This window comes from Onychomys torridus, chromosome 16, assembly GCF_903995425.1.
Source record: "Onychomys torridus chromosome 16, mOncTor1.1, whole genome shotgun sequence".
Lineage (NCBI taxonomy): Eukaryota > Metazoa > Chordata > Mammalia > Rodentia > Cricetidae > Onychomys > Onychomys torridus.
In genome coordinates, this window is record NC_050458.1 from 1,933,679 (window position 1) to 1,952,389 (window position 18,711).

At 45.4% G+C, this 18,711-nt stretch overlaps 1 protein-coding gene across 1 annotated transcript in view; it reads left to right on the forward strand.

The window, feature by feature from the left end:
- Positions 1-18,711, forward strand: part of LOC118596928 (matrilin-2-like) — a 70,965-nt gene that overhangs the window by 43,540 nt on the left and 8,714 nt on the right. Inside the window, exons 3-4 of the mRNA XM_036208011.1 lie at positions 3,312-3,881; positions 14,820-14,942. Coding sequence (XP_036063904.1) covers positions 3,312-3,881; positions 14,820-14,942 — 693 coding nt within the window. The remainder of the gene's footprint in view (positions 1-3,311; positions 3,882-14,819; positions 14,943-18,711) is intronic.

Genomic DNA, 18,711 nt, shown 5'->3' on the forward strand with positions numbered 1-18,711 from the left:
TTCCTTTGAATCTCTGTGGTGAGGCCAAAGCCTGACTCTACAACCTCCTCAGCAGGTAGAGACCATGGGACCATTATCCCAGAAATAAGTTCGGACTTACTTAGAATGGGTAGGCAAGTATGGCTTTGGGGGGGGGGGGGGGGGGGCTGTCCTGGGCCATCCTGATAGTGTCTACTCCAGCCTAGGGCCAAATGCTAGATCACAGCCCCTTTGTAAAGAGGAGGAGCTCAGCTGCCTCTCAGGCAGACAGCCTTTGGGTCTCAGGGCTTACCTGCTGTATAGTCCCCTGCCCTCTCTGGGTGTGTATGCAGGCGCCTATGTCTAGTGCCAACTAAATTGTTATACGCTCTAGCTCTGCTCTTGCCCAGCCTTGAGCTGACTGTGGGAGCTAAGGGAGGAGGGTGGGGAGAGGAGGGTCTACAATGCTTGCATATGCAGCTATTACCTGTTGGCTCCTTGTTTACAACTGCCCTGAGAGGTTGGTATTGGTGTTCTCTTTTTCTGGATTATGAAAGACTCACAAACTCTTCAGCACCCCCTATTTTCTCATCTGTGCAATGGGTACAATTTTAACAGTCTTCTCAATAGTTGTTCTGACAATAAAATTAGGTCACTGATGAAATCACTCTAAAAAGAGTTTAGAATATCTTGCAGATGTTAGGTTTCTGTTGTTCTTATTTCTGGGTCCTAAAGGCAGTTTGTGGGACCTCTGTTTGAAGAAGCTCACCTTATATGCACCTGGCTCCTAGTACTAGGTTCAGATGTTATATGAGGATGTGTTATATGTGGCTTCCTGCCAGCTACTGGCCTTGGGGGCACCCCTTCTTCGAAGACTGTTGGAATCATATGGCTGCAATGAGGAGGTGTGTATGCCAGCTCTGTGTGACAAGTCACCACCTGGTGAGCTGGCCTGGACAGGACCACTTCCCAGGCCTTCCCACTTCCATTTTTATGACTGGCTTCACTGTCCCAGTTCTGGCTTTACTCCCATTCTTGCAGCTGTGGTGGGATTTAGGGCAAGCACTTGGGATCCTTTTTCTAATCCCTTTCAAATCCGGCTTGAGCTGCAAAGTCCAGCAAGGACAAGAGAGGGGAAGCGGAGGGTTATGCTGCCTAAAGGCAGTGTGTCAGTGTATTTTCTTCTGCGCTAGGCAAACAGCTCTAGCTTGTGACTTTATAAAGAGTTTGTGGCTAGGGATATGGCTCTGTTGGTGAAAGTCTTGCTGCAGACACATGAAAACCTGTTTGGGTTCATAGCACCCATATAAAAACCTGGGCATGGCTACACATGTCTATAACCCTAGTGGCAAGGCAGACCAGTGGATCCCTGAAGTTGGCTGGCCAGCCAGTCTAGCCAACTGATAAACAGTCTGTCCAATTGGTTCAGTGAGAGACCTGTCTCAATAAGTAATGTAGAGAGCAATAGGAAGGGCCTACCTCTGGCTTCCACACTCACACACATACATATACAACCCCAAACATATGCACATGTGCAAAATGAAAATACAGTGAGTTATTTTGACTCAGAGCTCTGTGAGTCAAAAAGACTTTTTGCTGTTAGACACCCAAGGAGGCACATGGCATTTATGATAAGGAAGTGTATGTGTAGATCGTGTGTCTTCTGGCCTCTGGCTCTCTTATTAAAAAGACACCAGAGCTCAGTCACGGAGGGGCTGCTCCAAGGGCATGTTCAATCCTAATTCCTAGCAAAGGTCTGACCTCTGGACCCTGGAGCTACATCAAGCTTCTATTCTCATGCTTCACAACAGGGATGAAATCTGGACACTTAGAGGAATGTTCTTGACCACATCCAAACAGTAACAGGTTGTCACTTACATCCACAACAGTGGAATGGGTGGAACCTCTGCCAGACTCAAGCTCAACCGACTTTTTTTTTCCCATGCTGAGGTTTTAACTCAGGCTCTCATACATGCTAGGCACATGCTCTACCACCAAGCTGCACCTCCAAATTCTGATTCAGTTGATTGTAATCATGCAACTTTCATACAAGAGATATTACATAAAATGCTAAGATACCATGCCATCTGTGACCTGTGTATGGATTTCTGAGTCTGAATTGAAAAGTCTTTTAGAGTTGGTTTCAGAATATTTTCAACTAACCCCACCCAGTCGTTCCTAGTATTCTCTGTGTTCTAAAGGTGCCTCTTCTGTTACCTGCCACATCCACCCTGGTGAGGGCTTTGGTCATGAGCCCCTCTCCATGTATCCTTTCAAGCCAAACATTCTGTTTTCACAAGGCAGCTCCTGTTTCATGTGTCCTCAGCCCTTGATACCCCAGTACATTTCCTCTCCCCACCTTATCTTTGGAAAAAAAAGATGTCTTAATTTTTTGTGGGTATTTTGACTGCAGGTATGCCTGTGTACTGTGTACATACATTGGCCCTTGGAAGCCAGAAGAGTGTGTCAAATCCCCCCCTGGAATTAGAATTACAAACAGTTATTAGCCACTGTGTGGGTGATGGGAATTAAACCCAGGTCTTGTGTAAGAACAGCCAGTGCTCTTCACTACTGAGCCAACTCTCCAGACCTGTTCTCTTAGCCTGTGGCAGAAACTCAGTTTAACATGTCTTAGTCTTTTACTGCCCTCTTAGCTCAGTCTCCAGAACAGATTGCAGGTCGTTTGATATTGGACCCTCTTAAATATTTTCCAGTCTTTGCAGTGTCCTGTCAAACTTATGAACCAAGCCACAGATAGGAAAATAATTTTGACTCTGATAAAAGGGTTTGACTGAAGCTGTCTTGGTGACTTTGTAGATTTATCTTACAAAAAGAAATTCTGTGTATAGCTAAGGGATGATCATCCAGTACACACAGATATGCCCAACAACTTTCCTGGTAAAAATAAAGCTGAATTTTGGAGGTTCTAAAGGTGACCCTAAGTCCTAAGATTTTCCACAGGAGTCAATCTTCACTGGGTTCTTACCTCTTATCACCATTTTTGGTCAGCTTGGCACAAACTTACACATACCTGGGAAGAGAGAAACTCAATTTAGGAATTGTCTCCATCAGATTGGCCTGTGGACATGTCTGTGGGGACATTAGAAAGCTGATGATGTAGGAAGGCCTAGCCCACTGTGAGCAGTCCCACAAAAGTAGCTGAGAAAGCCAGGGGATGCAAGCCAATAGGTAGCATTTCTCCAGTCTCTTCCTTGGCTTTCCTTGATGTTGAACTATAACCCATAAGCCAAATATTCCCATGTTGCTTTTGGGCCAATGTTTTATTACAGACACAGAAAAGAAAATATGAACACTTCCCATCTGATTACTTGTGACCTCTGCTCTTTCTCCAGAGAGCTCCTGTGAGAATAAGCGGGCGGATCTGGTGTTCATCATTGACAGCTCCCGAAGTGTCAATACCCATGACTATGCAGAGGTCAAGGAGTTCATTCTGGATATCCTGCAGTTCTTGGATATTGGTCCTGATGTTACCCGAGTCGGTCTGCTCCAGTATGGCAGCACAGTCAAGAATGAGTTCTCCCTGAAGACCTTTAAGAGGAAGTCTGAGGTGGAGAGGGCTGTCAAGAGGATGAGGCATCTGTCCACAGGCACCATGACAGGGCTGGCCATACAGTATGCTCTCAACATCGCTTTCTCAGAAGTAGAGGGGGCCCGGCCCTTGCGGGAGAATGTGCCACGGATCATCATGATTGTGACTGATGGGAGACCTCAGGACTCAGTGGCTGAGGTGGCAGCAAAGGCCCGGGACACAGGCATCCTGATCTTTGCTATTGGTGTGGGTCAGGTGGACCTGAACACGCTAAAGGCCATTGGGAGTGAGCCCCACAAGGACCATGTCTTCCTGGTGGCCAATTTCAGCCAGATCGAGTCTTTGACCTCAGTGTTCCAGAACAAGTTGTGCAGTAAGTCCTGTGCCTCTGTGGTTCATTTTTCTTTAAGGCCTCATTCTGTGCTCATGGCCATGGGCAAAGAGAAATGCCTCATCCTTTGATGGGTTACACTTTGGCCAAAGGGACAGATGCTAAGCATATAATTACACAAATGCAAAAGTAGCCTCAATTGTTAACAGTATAATGGAGGAAGAATTCAGGGCAAGGTGGGACAGAGAATCCCAGGGCCTAATCTAGTCCATGGTGTTTATAAAGACTTACCTAGAGGAAAGGACGTGTGTGTGTGTGTGTGTGTGTGTGTGTGTGTGTGTGTATGTGTGTGTATGTATGTATGTGTGTGTGTATGTGTGTATGTGTGTATGTATGTATATGTGTGTGTATGTATGTGTGTGTATGTATGTGTGTGTATGTATGTGTGTGTATGTATGTGTGTATATGTGTATGTATGTATGTGTGTGTATGTATGTATGTGTGTATGTGTGTATGTATGTGTGTGTATGTATGTGTGTGTATGTATGTGTGTATGTATGTGTGTGTATGTATGTGTGTGTGTGTATGTATGTGTGTGTGTGTATGTGTGTGTGTATGTATGTGTGTATGTATGTGTGTATGTATGTATGTGTGTATGTGTGTGTGTGTGTATGTGTGTGTGTATATGTGTGTGTATATGTGTGTATATGTGTGTGTGTGTATGTAGGTAGGTAGGTGCATGCACATGTGTGAAAGTTGGAGGAGTTATTTACAGGCATTGGTTCTCTCTACCTTATGGGTCCCAGGAATTTAAAGTCAGATCGTCAGGCTTGGTGGTAGGTCCCTTTACTTGACAGCCACAAAGGACATTTAAACTCAAAAAGGAATAAGGCTGGAGCGAAGGTTTCCTCCCACGTTCAGCTGACACGTTGGCATTCTCAAAATTGGAACTTGTGAGCTGGAGTAGGGCTATGAGCAGAAGGCAGACATCAGGAGAGCTTCCCCATGGATTGTGTGGGAGACCAAGGCATTTTTGCTGCATGATGGTGTGAGCAGTGGATGGTTTCTTAACTGACAGAGACAATGCATAGGAAGGACTAAGATGCGGGCTTTGAAGACCGATTTTGGAATAGGACAAACTGCAAACCCTTGTGATGTAGTGCTTAGAGAAAAGGAAATAAGATGTACTTAAAAACATTTCTTAAATTCCGACACAAAGTCTCAGTAAGCCAGACTGGTTTCAAACTCTCTATGTAGTGGAGAATGACCTTGAATTTTTTCCTCTTGCCTCTCCCACATGCCAGGATTACAAGGATGTGCCTCCGCAATGCCTGGTTTATGTGGGCACTGGGGTTGAAGCCCAGACCTTTGTGCATGCTGGACAGACACTCTCCTCACTGAGCTACATCCCCAGCCCCAGAGTGTACTTTTGATGTGTCTAAAAATAAAAAGATCCCCTTGCAAGAACTAACTTCAAAAAGCTAACTAACTTCAAAAAACTAATTTCAAAAAATCCATTTTCTCTTGACTCCAGAGTCAAATGATTTACTTAAGAAATCAATGCCATGAAGGAAAAAGAACCTTTTCCTGAGCAATGTCAGTTGGAAACTGTTCAGAAGTACCATTTCCCTGGCGCCACAGAGAGGCTGCATTATCATGGTGCACCGTGGCCTGCATCAGCTGGAAAACTTCAGTCGGTAGAACACACTGCAGACATTTTAAAGGTTTATGGCTTTAAATGGCTTCAGCAGAATTTATGTTCCCCTTTCCTGGAAATATTGAAAAAAGAAATTGGTTCTGTAACACTTAACTGCTTCTTCGTGTGTGCTGGACGACTTTAATGGAGGAGTGCTTTTTATAAGCACTCTGCATTCATCAGCAAACAGAACGATAATGTGATAAGACAGAGGAGCTTTGCAACAGAAATGACCCCTATGTGACTGAATGTGGACTTGGGCTCAGAGAACCTTTCTCTGTGGGCTTTAAGGCAATTCAGCAAAATTAAAAGGCTGTTTGGACCCACCTCCCATCTTTGTTTAATCTGGAAGCTTTAAGAAAACACTGGTATTACCTCATTCCTCTGTGTTGCCTGAGAAATGAACCCCCAGGACTCCTCACGTCCACTTTGCTGAAATACAGCTGAGCTCCAGGCCCTGAGCTGCCAGACTCTCCAAGCAGCTTCATCAACAGTCCTGAAAGGCTGAGGCGGCCCCGGAGCCTCTTTATCAGCCACATGCTGAAGACCACAGTAACTAACGTGTTAAGCACTTCACCTCATGCATATCTCCTTTGATGCTTGTAAAAACAGGGAGGCAGGCCCCACAGTACCACACTCCCTTCTTACAGCTTAGCAAGTTTGCTGATTTCAAGTTCCTGCTCCTCTCATTCCTTCACAGGCTGGGAATTATAAATTCCTCTCTTAGGGTGAACCTAAGCCCCCACCGGGAAAGCAGCTCTACTGTGGGGATCCACCTGAGGAGGGTAACATTAGGAAGGGACACCTGTGTAGGACCAGGCCAGGACTGGCTGTGTGATGCTGGGGAAGCCCTTTGGGCTCCTTCAGCTGTAGTCACCTCGTCTGTACAGTGGGGATTTCACAGGTGGATGTGGGGACCCAGTCAATGTGTGTCACAACTGCCTCAACCAGCAAGGAAGACGCAACACCGAGCTCTTCTTTCAGCAGTTTACTCAGGAACCTTGAACAATCTTCTGACCCTGGGGAAAGCCCGTCCATGCCTGGGTGGCCAACCCCAGCCTGCCACGTGGGCACTGAGGATAGGTCCAGGTTCACGGAAGCAAGCCAGATCCTAGGACTAAGCCAAATATGGAGTTGTTTACTCCCGAGAGCACTCACCATCGGGAAGATGGGGGCGGAAGCCAGCGCCATCTTATGGGTGTGGCTGTGCGCAGCTCTCTACAAATGTGCATGCACAGTTATTGTCTGCTACACTCGGGATCCACACGTGAGGCGACAGGCATCACTGCTGGTCTCAGTCTGGCAGTCAGACAACAGCCATGAGCATCTTCTGAATTGCAGATGATATCTCCAGGTTCTGGAAGTCTCCTCTGCTCCTGATGATCATAGCTGCTCATGTCTTGTTGGGTACATTCTATATACTGTTTAAACACAGGTATTCTTGTCAGGCCCACTTACAAAAGTGGAAACCGAGGCTTAGAAAAAATAAGCAATTCAAATAGTAGCTCCGGAGAGTCAGAGCCTAAGTGCTCACTCTCCATGCATGAGCCCCAGGATTGGTGGGAAGATGCTCTCATATCTATGCTCAGTCGGTAGAGCATGAGACTCTTAATCTCAGGGTCATGGGTTCGAGCCCCAGGTTGGGCGCCATTTGTAGTTAGAGTTTTCCTACCTGGCCCAGAGTCAGGACAAATCTCTCTTACCCGCCAGTCCCACAGTTGCTCAGACCCAACCAAGAAAGCACACAGAGACTTATATTGCTTACAAACTGTATGGCCATGGCAGGCTGCTTGTTATCTACCTTTTCTATCTTAAATTAACCCATTTCTGTTAGTCTATACTTTGCCACATGGCTTGCGGCTTACCAGTGTCTTTACATGTTGCTTTTCATGGCGGCGGCTGGCAGTGTCTCTCTCCAGCCTTCTACTTCCCAGAATCCTCTTCTCTCTTGTCCCGCCTATACTTCCTGCCTAGCCACTGGCCAAACAGCATTTTATTTGTACAGAGCGATATCCACAGCATAGAACAATGGGGTGGTAGCACACAATGCGTACTTCATTCCTAGGAGAGCCATCTGGACCAAGAAGCTCTTTCCAAAGAGGGCCTGGATCTGCCTGGGGCTCCAGGAAAGCCTTTAAAATGAAGCAATAAGATTAATTACTAACATTTATTGTTACCAGTATGTGCATGTGGCTAGAAATGGTGGCTCACTCTTGTAATCCATGCACTTGAAGCTGATGGGATGAGGAGATAGCTCAGAGGGTAAAGGCCTTGGCATGGAAGTCTGATACCATAAGTTCTGTCCCCACAACCCACACTCACAAAAAAGCTGGCTGCAGTAGTGAGATGAGGAGCAGGGCCTGGAGAATGGGCAAGAAGCCCCAGGGCCAGCTAGCCTAGAGTACAGAGCAACACAATGGGAACAAACTGGAAGATGAGAACCCATTCCTGAAGTGTGTTCTCTGACCTCCATACAATGCATTGGCATGTGCCTGTGTGTATGCTGTGTGTGCTTGTGTGCTTGTGTGTGTGTGTGTGTGTGTGTGTGTGTGTGTGTGAGAGAGAGAGAGAGAGAGAGAGAGAGAGAGAGAGAGAGACAGAGACAGAGACAGAGACAGAGACAGAGACAGACAGAAAACAGACAGAGAGAGAGCGCATGAGTGAACACTCACACAGGAAAAATAAAAAGATAAATGTTTTTAAAGACAGTGAAATAGGAGGATGCAGAGTTTGAAGTTAGTCCAGGCTACATAACAAGTCTCAGACCAGCCTGAGCTACAAACAGGAAACTATCTCAAAGATGTGCATATGTGTGCCTGAGTGTGTGTATATGCTTTTTTTGAGCTCTTAGCATATATAACATCATTTTATTCACACAACGAACATGAGAAATAAGTACTCTTATGAAATCAAAGACGTAATTGCCTTGCTCAGGTTTACTCAGCTCTAGGGGGGCAGTGGGAGGAGCAAGGTATCCCCTGGCTCCAAAGCTACACCAGGGCTGTATAGGGAGGGTGAGAGCCATGCTCCAGGCAAAGAATGATGATATTTTACATCTTGTTTCTGTTTTATTTAAAAAAAAAAAATACAAAAGACAGTCCTAGTTCTTTAGCTGATTTCATTACCCTGAAAAGCAGTAATGGCGGGCCAGGTGTAGGGATGCATATGTCTGACAGAATATTGGAGGGGGAGCTAACGGCCCTTCTGGTAGGCAGGACTGAAAAGAGAGGACTGCAAAAGCAGGCTGTCTCCAGATAGACCCAGGGCAGGAGCCTTTGTCATGCATAGCATTGCTTAGTCTCTGCACCAGACTGTCCTGAGTAAGTACACTGCCTTTGGCTGTGCTAGCTGTGTGGCCGTGAACCTGGGCACAGCAGCAGCTTTCTGCCTGTGGGCAGGGACTTTCCACAGTAGCCACAGTGTGGGGGAATCATGAGATCATATTCTTAGGCCACCCTGAAGCCCACTAAAAAGACATAGAGCCCAGAGTCCTGTGAACCAAGGTCTTTTGTACAAGCCGACCAAACCCCACACATCCTGGCATCCATTTTTGTTGCCCAGGAGCAGAAAACCTGACCAACTCTCCAGGTTGAAAACCACAGTCTGCCTTCTGCAATTCGGTGACTCAGTGCAGCTTGGGCAGGGCTTTTAAGTACCCTCCTGGTGTCTGTTTTATAAGCCTTGCTGGCATTTTGGAACCCAGGGCAAGGCTGTTCCTACCTTAACTGCCCCATCCCACTTTGGCACAACTTAAGGACCTAATAGTGTACGGAAGGCACACCCTTCATCAACGAGTCTGGACAAAGTCTACATTGATTTCACCCCTTTGAGGCCCTGTTGTGAAGGGAAAGGCAGGCCTGCATAGACACTGACTTACATACTCAATAAGTGTTCTTTTGAGACCCCCAGTCAGCTGTACTGAGCAGAATGCTCACCTTACCATTCACACATTAAAAAAACCACCTTCCTCAAGCAAGCTAGGTGTGGTGGTGCACATCTATAATCCGCGCACTAGGGAGGCTGAGGCAGGAGGATGATGATTTCTAGGCCAGTCTGAGATACATAGCAAAACTCTTTTAATAAGTTAAAATAAACAACACTACCTCAAAAATTAAGCTGCTTATATTTCTTCTTTCCTTTTCTTTATATCCCCCTTTTCTCTTTCTTCTTTCTTTTTTAAAATTAATTTATTTTTATTTTGTGAGTATTGATTGGTGTTTTGCCTGCATGTATGTTTATGTGAGGGTATCAGATCCTCTGGAAGTAGAGTTACAGACAGTTGTGAGCTGCCATGTGGGTGCTGGGAATTGAACCCAGGTCCTCTGGAGGAACAGCCAGTGTTCTTAACTACTGAGCCATCTCTCCAGCACCGTCTTCTTTCTTTCAGATAGGACCTCACTATATAGGTCTGGCTTATAAATCACACATCTGTCAGCCTCTGCTTTCTGAATGCTGGGATTAAAGGCATGACGTACTATGCCTGGCTGGATTCATATTTTATTTTATATGAATATATATATTCATATAAATACATATATATATATATATATATATATATATATATATATATATATATTCCCATGGTCTAGGGATGTGGCTCAGTTGATAGAATGCTTTCTTGGCCCTGGGTTGTATTTGCAGTTCTGCATAAAACCAAGCCTGATGGTACAACCTGCAGTCCCAACACTCAATAGCCAGAGGCAGGAGGATCAGGAGGTTCAAGGTCAGCCTTGACTATAATCCAATTCTGGACACCACAAAATCAATAAACAAACACATAAATTTAAAAATCCAGAGCTGGGCTGGAGAGATGACTCAGAGGTTAAGAGCACTGGCTGAGCAATTCCCAGCAACCACATGGTGGCTCACTACCATCTGTAATGATATCTGGTGCCCTTTTCTGGTCTGCAGGGACATATGCAGGCAGAATACTGTATACATAATAAATAAACCTTTTTAAAAAAAAAAATCCAGAGCTGAGCAGTGGTGCCGCACACCTTTAATCCCAGCACTGGGAGGCAGAGGTGGGCAGATCTCTGTGAGTTCAAGGCCAGCCTGGTCTACAGAGCAAGATCCAGGACAGCCAGGGCTACACAGAGAAACCCTGTCTTGAAAAACAAAAATAAATAAAGAAAAATAAAATAAAATAAATAAAAATCTAATCCTGATATTGATTTAAACTAATGATTTATTCTTTCCCCTGGATAAAAAACCTTGATCAAGTTTAAAACTGGTACTTTCTGAGGAATGGCACTAAGTGGCTCACATAGTTCTGTGGCCAGTGGAGAAGGCAGGTACCACTTCCCCTTTAACAGCACAGCACAGGCCTGTCTTAGAGATGAGAAGGCAGAAGGCCCAGATGTACACAGAGGCACTCAGCACTCAGCCATAGGATTCCACAGATGGACAATTTTTATTCTGTTCAGTAAAAATGTTTGGGATTTTTTTGGTTGAAAGTGATGGAAATTCAACTTGAATTGGGTCTAGTGGGAGCCAATCCTGGAGAATAACAAATGCCTTCTAGGGGACATGTTTGAGCATGCCCAGCACAACACTGTAAAAGTGAAGGACTAGAAACCGCCCCATACTGACCAACAGGTAAGTGTCTAAGTAAAATGAGAAATGGCCATTGGGCCAATGGATAAAGCAAGCAGAATTCAGCTGGAGCCAGCTAATTTGATTGCAATCAAATGTGAGATCAAATCTAAGATGGAGTTGGTTTTCATTGTTCAAGGTGATATTGCTCTGTGACATTACTGTAAACACCTAATAAATGAATATGGAATGAATTCTCTTATGCAAAATACAGGCACAATTGGTTGCAGTGCACCTCTGGTTATCCGACATATTTGTCAGCTGGTCAATATATAATCTATTTGGAGCCAACAAATCTAATATTATGGTTGACTCACTAACCTTGAGCTCAAACGGCCAGCAACAACCCTAATGCATTCTTATTGAAGGATATTTGATCACACAGTGAACCCTATGATTGTGTTATTTGCTGGAAAAACCTGTTTCTAGTTGTGGTGTGGCTCAGCCCTAGCACACACCTTTAATCCAAGAGCTTTTCTGCTTGACTATTGTAAACAGGATTAAATAAAGTCAAACACAGGTCAAGCAGCCAATTGACAGGAAGTGAACATAGGATTATTAAGAAAAAACTGTAGAGAGTAAGAGGAAGTCGGGAGGGCAGACAGAGAGACACACAGGAAGTAGAAGGGAGGGTATTGAGTTTGAAGAGACTTGTTTTGATGTAGTAGGAGAAAGGAGAGGTTTCGGGGCCGTGTGGAGGAAGAAGTCAGCTGAGCGCTTTCTCTGAGCTAGCAGACTTTCACCCAAGGGTCTGGCTCCCAAGTCTTTATAGGCAAAATTGAATGACTGAGATTTTGTTAAAAATAACACATTCTAAATTAACATTTATTTTAATATATTCATTTTCCTAAGAGGGCATATCATAGCTTTTTGTACTTAGTTGGTCATTTCAAACAGGAAAATTGCCTACAAAACTCACGAAAACATAAAAAGTATAGTGCTGCCTAGACTATGAAAACAGTTTGTTACTGTTGTTCAACCCAGCCAAGGCTGTCCAACTCAGGGGACACAGTATTGTCACCTCTCAGCAACTCAATGGTGCCTGTGAAAGTGATGCTTTGATTGGGAGGTACAATTACACTTCAGTGACAGGTGAGTTCACAAATATGGAATCTGTGAATAAGGAGGATCAAGGCACATGGCCTCTCATTTTAATACCTTTGAAATTAGAGCACATTTTGGATTCTGTAAAATACAGTGTTGAGCAAGTACAGATAGAATTTGTGATTAATGTTGAATGAATACCCAAGTCAATAGACAGATAGACATATAGGTCTAGATGATGTTCCCAAACATGTCAAATAAAACACCATGATACTGTGATAGACAGATGGCTCAGCAGTTAGGAGTACTGGCTGCTCTTCCAGAGGACCTCGGTTCAATTCCTAGCACTCCTTGGCAGTGCCCAACCATCTGTAACTCGAGGTCTAGAGGATTAGATGCCCTCTTCTGGCCTCCTCAGGTATCAGGCACACATGTGGTGCTCAGACATGCATGCAGGCACAACATTCATACAATTCATACACACAGAATAAACAACAAAATACCCTGACACTTTTCCTTTGCTATGAAATGGTTAATATATATTAAGCACTCCCCAGGCACTGAGCACTGTGCTGGCTACTTTATCAAGTTAATTCAGTTAACCCTCACACGGCCTTCATGAGGTTGATGCAATGTTTATCTTCATTTAATATAAAGAGATTAAAATTTTCTCAGGGTCACAAAAAGGTCACCTATTTCTGCTTGTAGTAAAAACAGTTGAATTCAACTACAGCTTTCTTTATGTGATTTGTGTCCTAACAGGAGCTAAAACACAGTTACAAGCTCAGAACAATATGCTCTAAATTGTGCTGTTGTGAAATAGAAGTTTCACTCCCTATCTCGTATATTGCTTTCTTAGGGTTTCTATTGCTGTAACAAACTCCATAACCAAAAGCCGGTTACCACTCTCAGGTCCAGATCATGACTGAGGGAGTCATGGCAGGAACCTGAGGCAGGAACTGAAGCATTCAGGTGGAGGAACGCTGCTTACTGGCTTGTTCTCATGGCTGGCTCCTCCCTTCCTCCCTCCCTCCCTCCCTCCCTTCCTCCCTCTCTCCCTCCCTCTCTCCCTTTTTTTCTTTCTTTTTTGTTGTTTCAAGACAAGGTCCACTATGTAGCCCTGGCTGTCCTGGAACTCACTCTGTAGCCCAGGCTGGCCTCGAACTCACAGAGATCCGCCTGCCTCTGCCTCCTGAGTGTTGGGATTAAAGGCGTGTGCCACCACACCTGACACAGCTTAATTGCCTTGTTTGTTTGTGTCTTCCTTCCTTCCTTCCTTCCTTCCTTCCTTCCTTCCTTCCTTCCTTCCTTCCTTCTTTTTCTTTCTATAATTCTTGGAATGTAAAAGACCATTGAGTTTTAGTATTTTTAAAATTAATTTATTTATTTAATGAATATAAGTGCTCTATCTGCACGTACAACTTTTTTCTAGAAAAGGACATCAGATCCCACTGTAGATGGTTGTGAGCCACCACGTGGTTGCTGGGAATTGAACTCAGGACCTCTGGAAGAGCAGCCAGTTCTCTTAACTGCTGAGCCATCTCTTCAGCCCCCACAGCTTGCTTTCTTATAGCATGACTCACAGAGATGGGCCCTCAAATCACTCAGCCATAAGAAAATACTCCACAGACCAATTTGGTGGGGGCATTTTCTCAGCTGAGGTTCTCTCTTCCCAAGTGACTCTACCTTGTGTCATTAACATAAAACTAGACAGCATGCTTGTCCACAACATTTCTCACTTAGATGTAAAGAGGTATATATCAAAAGTAGTCTTTGGTAGCTCAGATGGACCACTACATACTCCCTACCTACTGGATAAACACAGGATGCTCTGGAATGTCCCCTTTACTGTATAAGCTTCAGAAAGCTATTTTCTCATTTGGACATCTTTGTTTATGAGAACACTTACATAATGTGTTCTGTAAGACCAATGCCTGTTCATTTTAAAAATGCTCAAGTTGTACTAGATTGATTAAAGTCATAAACTGAGATGTTAAAAAACAACAAGAATTGTATGAACTCCAGACAGGCTTATGTAAGTAAGAATCTATGTGTCTGAGCTTAAGTACTTTCAGAAACTAAATACAGAAATATTTAAAATTGAGACACAAAAATCATGGCATTATGAAACATTTAAATGTATTGTTATCCCAATTTTTTTACACTTAATGTTGATTTAAAAGTGCATGATTCTTAGGATTTATGACCTTGGGATTTTGCGTGTTCTTTAACACATCCATATTTAATCAGTAGCCCCCAGCTCCACTTCTGCCTACTCAAGACTCCATGTCACATTCTGGAATCAGAAACTTTTCTGATGTTTCTGCCTGTCAAATGGGGTCGTTGTTAAGTTGAACCTGAAATTTCCAGATTTGTACATCCAAAACCAGACAGACACCAGCAATTTCATATGGTTTAGCCTAACGCCATCCCCTTTCCCTCACATGGCCCCTTAGTTACTCATTGATGACACATTTACCAGGATCTGTCTTGTCAGCTCGAGAGAGGGACCCCCCCCCTGCGGACAGGGACTACAGTTTGCTTCTCTTTGGGTTCAGCCCTCTCCTTCACAGGCTCCCAGTGCACATTTGCTGGATAGAATGAAGCCAAGGGAAGGCATTGACTCTCTTTGTCTTCCTTTGCAGCGGTCCACATGTGCAGCATCTCGGAACACAACTGTGCCCACTTCTGCATCAACACACCTGGCTCATACACCTGCAGGTGCAGGCAGGGGTACATCCTTAGCGCGGATCAGAAGACTTGCAGAAGTAAGGCCGCCTGGTGGGCGTCAGTACTGTGTGCTCTGTAGCTAGGTGCGTCTCATCCACCCTAGTTCCTCTTCCAGCCCACCTGCTGCCTCAAGGCTGGAGACAGTCCCCCACCGTCACCACAGTGCTAAGCCTGGTGCATAGTAGGCCAGTGTGTGAAAAGGTGGGACGCGCTGTCTCAGAAACAGTCCCTCACCCCTGTGGTGTTTCTTGGTGGAGATGTTTTTCTATCCTGGCTTTGTTAGCTAGGCCCCAAGGAGCTGCTCCTGTTTTACCATCTTCCCAAAGTGTGGCCTTAGGGTGGTATTAACTTCAGCTGGGAGTGATCATGCACACTCCATCTTAGAGGTGTGCAGGGCCTGGCTGCTTCAGTGTTAGGCATTTTATTTTTCTCCTAATTTAAAAAAGGACAAACAGATACAAAAAAATTATATTGTTCTTCTCTGGCCCGGCTTCCAAAACTAGACAATATAATACTGGTATTTAGGCCAGCAGAAGGTACCCCAGCCCCTCAAGGGCAGAATCAATCATATAATGAGTGTGTGCCTTCATTATTTTTATTGTTCTCCTTGTGTTGTAAGTGCAAGCACTGCATGAACCACAAAAACTGGACTAGGCATACAAGGCCTAGCAGAGTGACTGCAAGGACATAAACAACTCCGCTAGGTCCGAGGCATGGTTCATCAATGCAAAACTGTTATTATTCCGCATGGCCGCAGTCAGGACTAATGGGAAGCAGTTGGCACAAATGGCTGTAATTAGCACTGCATTTATAGAGCCAAACCACGGTTTCCAGTTTTCTTCTCACTTTTCAGTTTCAGCACTGAGTGGTTGATGGAAGGCCCTCCCTGTCCCGCTATTAGGTCCTATCTGCTTGGCTCTCTGTTCTGGGCCTCCAGAGATGAGAGCTTTGTGCTTGTGGGCTTCTCTGTGACCCCAGAACTCAGCTGGAGTCATCTTCCTCTTTCACTGGAGCCTGACACTTCCTCAGATTCCACAGCAAAACTCAGTCACAGCAAATGCTCATGGTTAATAAAATTAAGTGAGCCAGGGGAGCCTGGGAAGGGTCATCTAGAACATCCCACACTGTTTAGTGAACAACTGGAACATTTCTTGGTTGGCCTGTCCTCTTCAGGTGTGTTCAGCCATCTTGCCCACTCCCTTTCGATCCTCCCTTCTTTGAGGAGCACAAAATATTCTATGTCTCATGACCCATGCTTGGCTGGGATCTGGGAAGCTGCCAGTGCCCATTTTCCATGTGCTGGCTTAACCATGACAGACAAACTCTGACACCAATTGTGGTGGCTTGAAAGAAAATGGCCCCTGAAGGGAGGGGTACTATTAGGAGGTGTGGCCTTGTTGGAGGAAGTGTGTCACTGTGGGAGTGGGCTTCGAGGTCACTTTTGCTCCAGTCTCCCTCTGTGTGACTTTCAGTTGACTTCCTGCTGCCTGCCAGGTGTAGCGCTCTCAACTCCAGCAGCACGTCTGCCGGCAGGTTATCATGCTCCCTATCCTGATGTCAATGAACTGAACTCTGAGCTGTAAGCCACCCCAATTAAATGTTTTCTTTGTAAGAGTTGCCGTGGTCATGGTGTCTCTTCACAGCAATAGAAACCTTAGCTAAGACACAAATAAATAGAGAGAGAGAGAGAGAGAGAGAGAGAGAGAGAGAGAGAGAGAGAGAGAGAGAGAAGGAAGGAAGGAAGGAAGGAGAGAGGGAAGGAGGAAGGAAGGAAGGAACAAAGGAAGGAAGGAAGGGCGGAAGGAAGGAAGGACGGAAGGACAGAAGGAAGGAAGGAAGGGAGCTGAAGCACTCTCCTTCCCACGGTCTCACCAGCAGCCTGTCAGTCCTGCCTGGCCCCAGGTGGGTCCTGCTATCCTCACCTCCAGCCTTTGGAAAGTGCCTAGCCTTGGGGAAAAAGAAAGGAGCTGAGGCAGATGTCTGCCCAGGGCTGCAGCATCAAAGAGCTTGAAGCAGGAGCTCCCTGGGCTTTAAACAATTAGGTGATGGAGCAGGGACTTCCCAGGTAAAGGAGGACAGTAAGTCCAGAAGTGACAAGAAAGCAAACTCGCAGAGTCCTCAGAGGCTCGAACTCTGGGACTCCAGGTTTTCTCTTTGTTCTCCTCACCCCCTTTGGTTTTTGTTTGTTTGGTTGTTTTTTTTTTCTTTTGTTGTTGTTTTTTTCAAGACAAGGTTTCTCTGTGTAGCTTTGCACCTTTCTTAGGACTCACTCTGTAGACCAGGCTGGCCTCGAACTCACAGAGATCCGCCTGCCTCTGCCTCCCGAGTGCTGGGATTAAAGGCGTGCGCCGCCGCCGCCGCCGCCGCCGCCACCACCACCACCACCACCACCACCACCACCACCACCACCACCACCACCACCACCACCTCCCAGCCCCACTTTGGTTTTTCAAGACAGGATTTCTCTGTGTAACAGTCCTGGATGCCCTGGAACTTGCTCTTTAGACCAGGCTGGCCTTGAACTCAAATATCTACCTGCCTCTGCCTCCTGAGTGCTGGGATTAAAGGTGTGTGCTACCACTGTTCTCTTTGTTCTTTTTACAAAATGATTTATTTTATTTTATTATTTTATTTTATGTGTATGGGTGTTTTACTCACATGAATGTCTGTGTACCATATGCATGCATGCAGTACTTGTGGAAGCCAGAAGAGGGCATCAGATCCTCTGGAACTGAAGTTACAAATGGTTGGGTTCTGGGAGCCAAACTTGGGTCTTCTGCAAGAGCAACAAGTACTCTTAATGCTGAACCATCTCTTCAGCTTCCACTTCCTCCTCCCATTCCCAAAAGCTTACTGTTATTTGTAAGTATAGGTATATCCGTGTCATAGAAACCAAAGGTATTATTTCCCCCATGATCTGTAGTTACAGGTGGTTGTGAGCCACCTGATACGGGTGCTGAGAATTGAACTCAGGTGTTCTGCAAGATCTGTACATGTTTTTAACCTCTAAATGATCTCTCCAGCCTCTTTTCTTTTTTGAAACACAGTTTCACTATGTGAGTGAAGCTGGAACTCTCCATCCTCCTGCCTGGGTGCTGGGATTGCTCCATCCCCCTGAGTACTGGGATTACAGGTTTGCATCACTATGTCTGGCTTCAGGTGTAGAGTTTCAGAGAGCTCTGCTCTGTTGCCCCTCAAGGTCCTATAACTTGGGCAGTGCAGGTCTGAGAAAAGTGGGGGAGCTGACGTGTGGCTCAGCCTTGTCCTCTGCCTAGGCCATAGCTGCTCTGAGGCTGTCACCATCACCTTTAGCACTAGAGGTAAATGCACACCCCTGGTCTTGCCAAAGCAAATCCAGCTGGCTCAACTACATTCCTGAAATGGGGCTTGTGAGACAAACAGGGCCACTATAGTCCTTAGGTTTCAGTTTGGATCCGGACATTATCATCTTCTGGCTGTGACTTCCTCAACCATAACTGCTTAGTTAAACTCTTTGACATCCAATCTCCTCACTTACTGACTGGGACCGATGGTCACAAGTTGGACTTAACTCTTTGATAGATTAGCATTAGCCCCTGTGCTCGGTCTCTAAGATAATATAAGCTGTGCCAGTGCAAAGCTGGGTCCCAGTGACCCCTGTTTACACCCTGCCTCCCTGCTGACACCGGTACAACTTGCCAGGGCCTGGGGTGAAATAAACACAGCTATGTTCCATTTTTATTATCCTGTTCTGAATGTAGCTGGATACTCTCCCAGTTAAAAAGGAACGTGGCTCGGCCTCTTTTCTGAAGGACCTCGTGTTCTCCC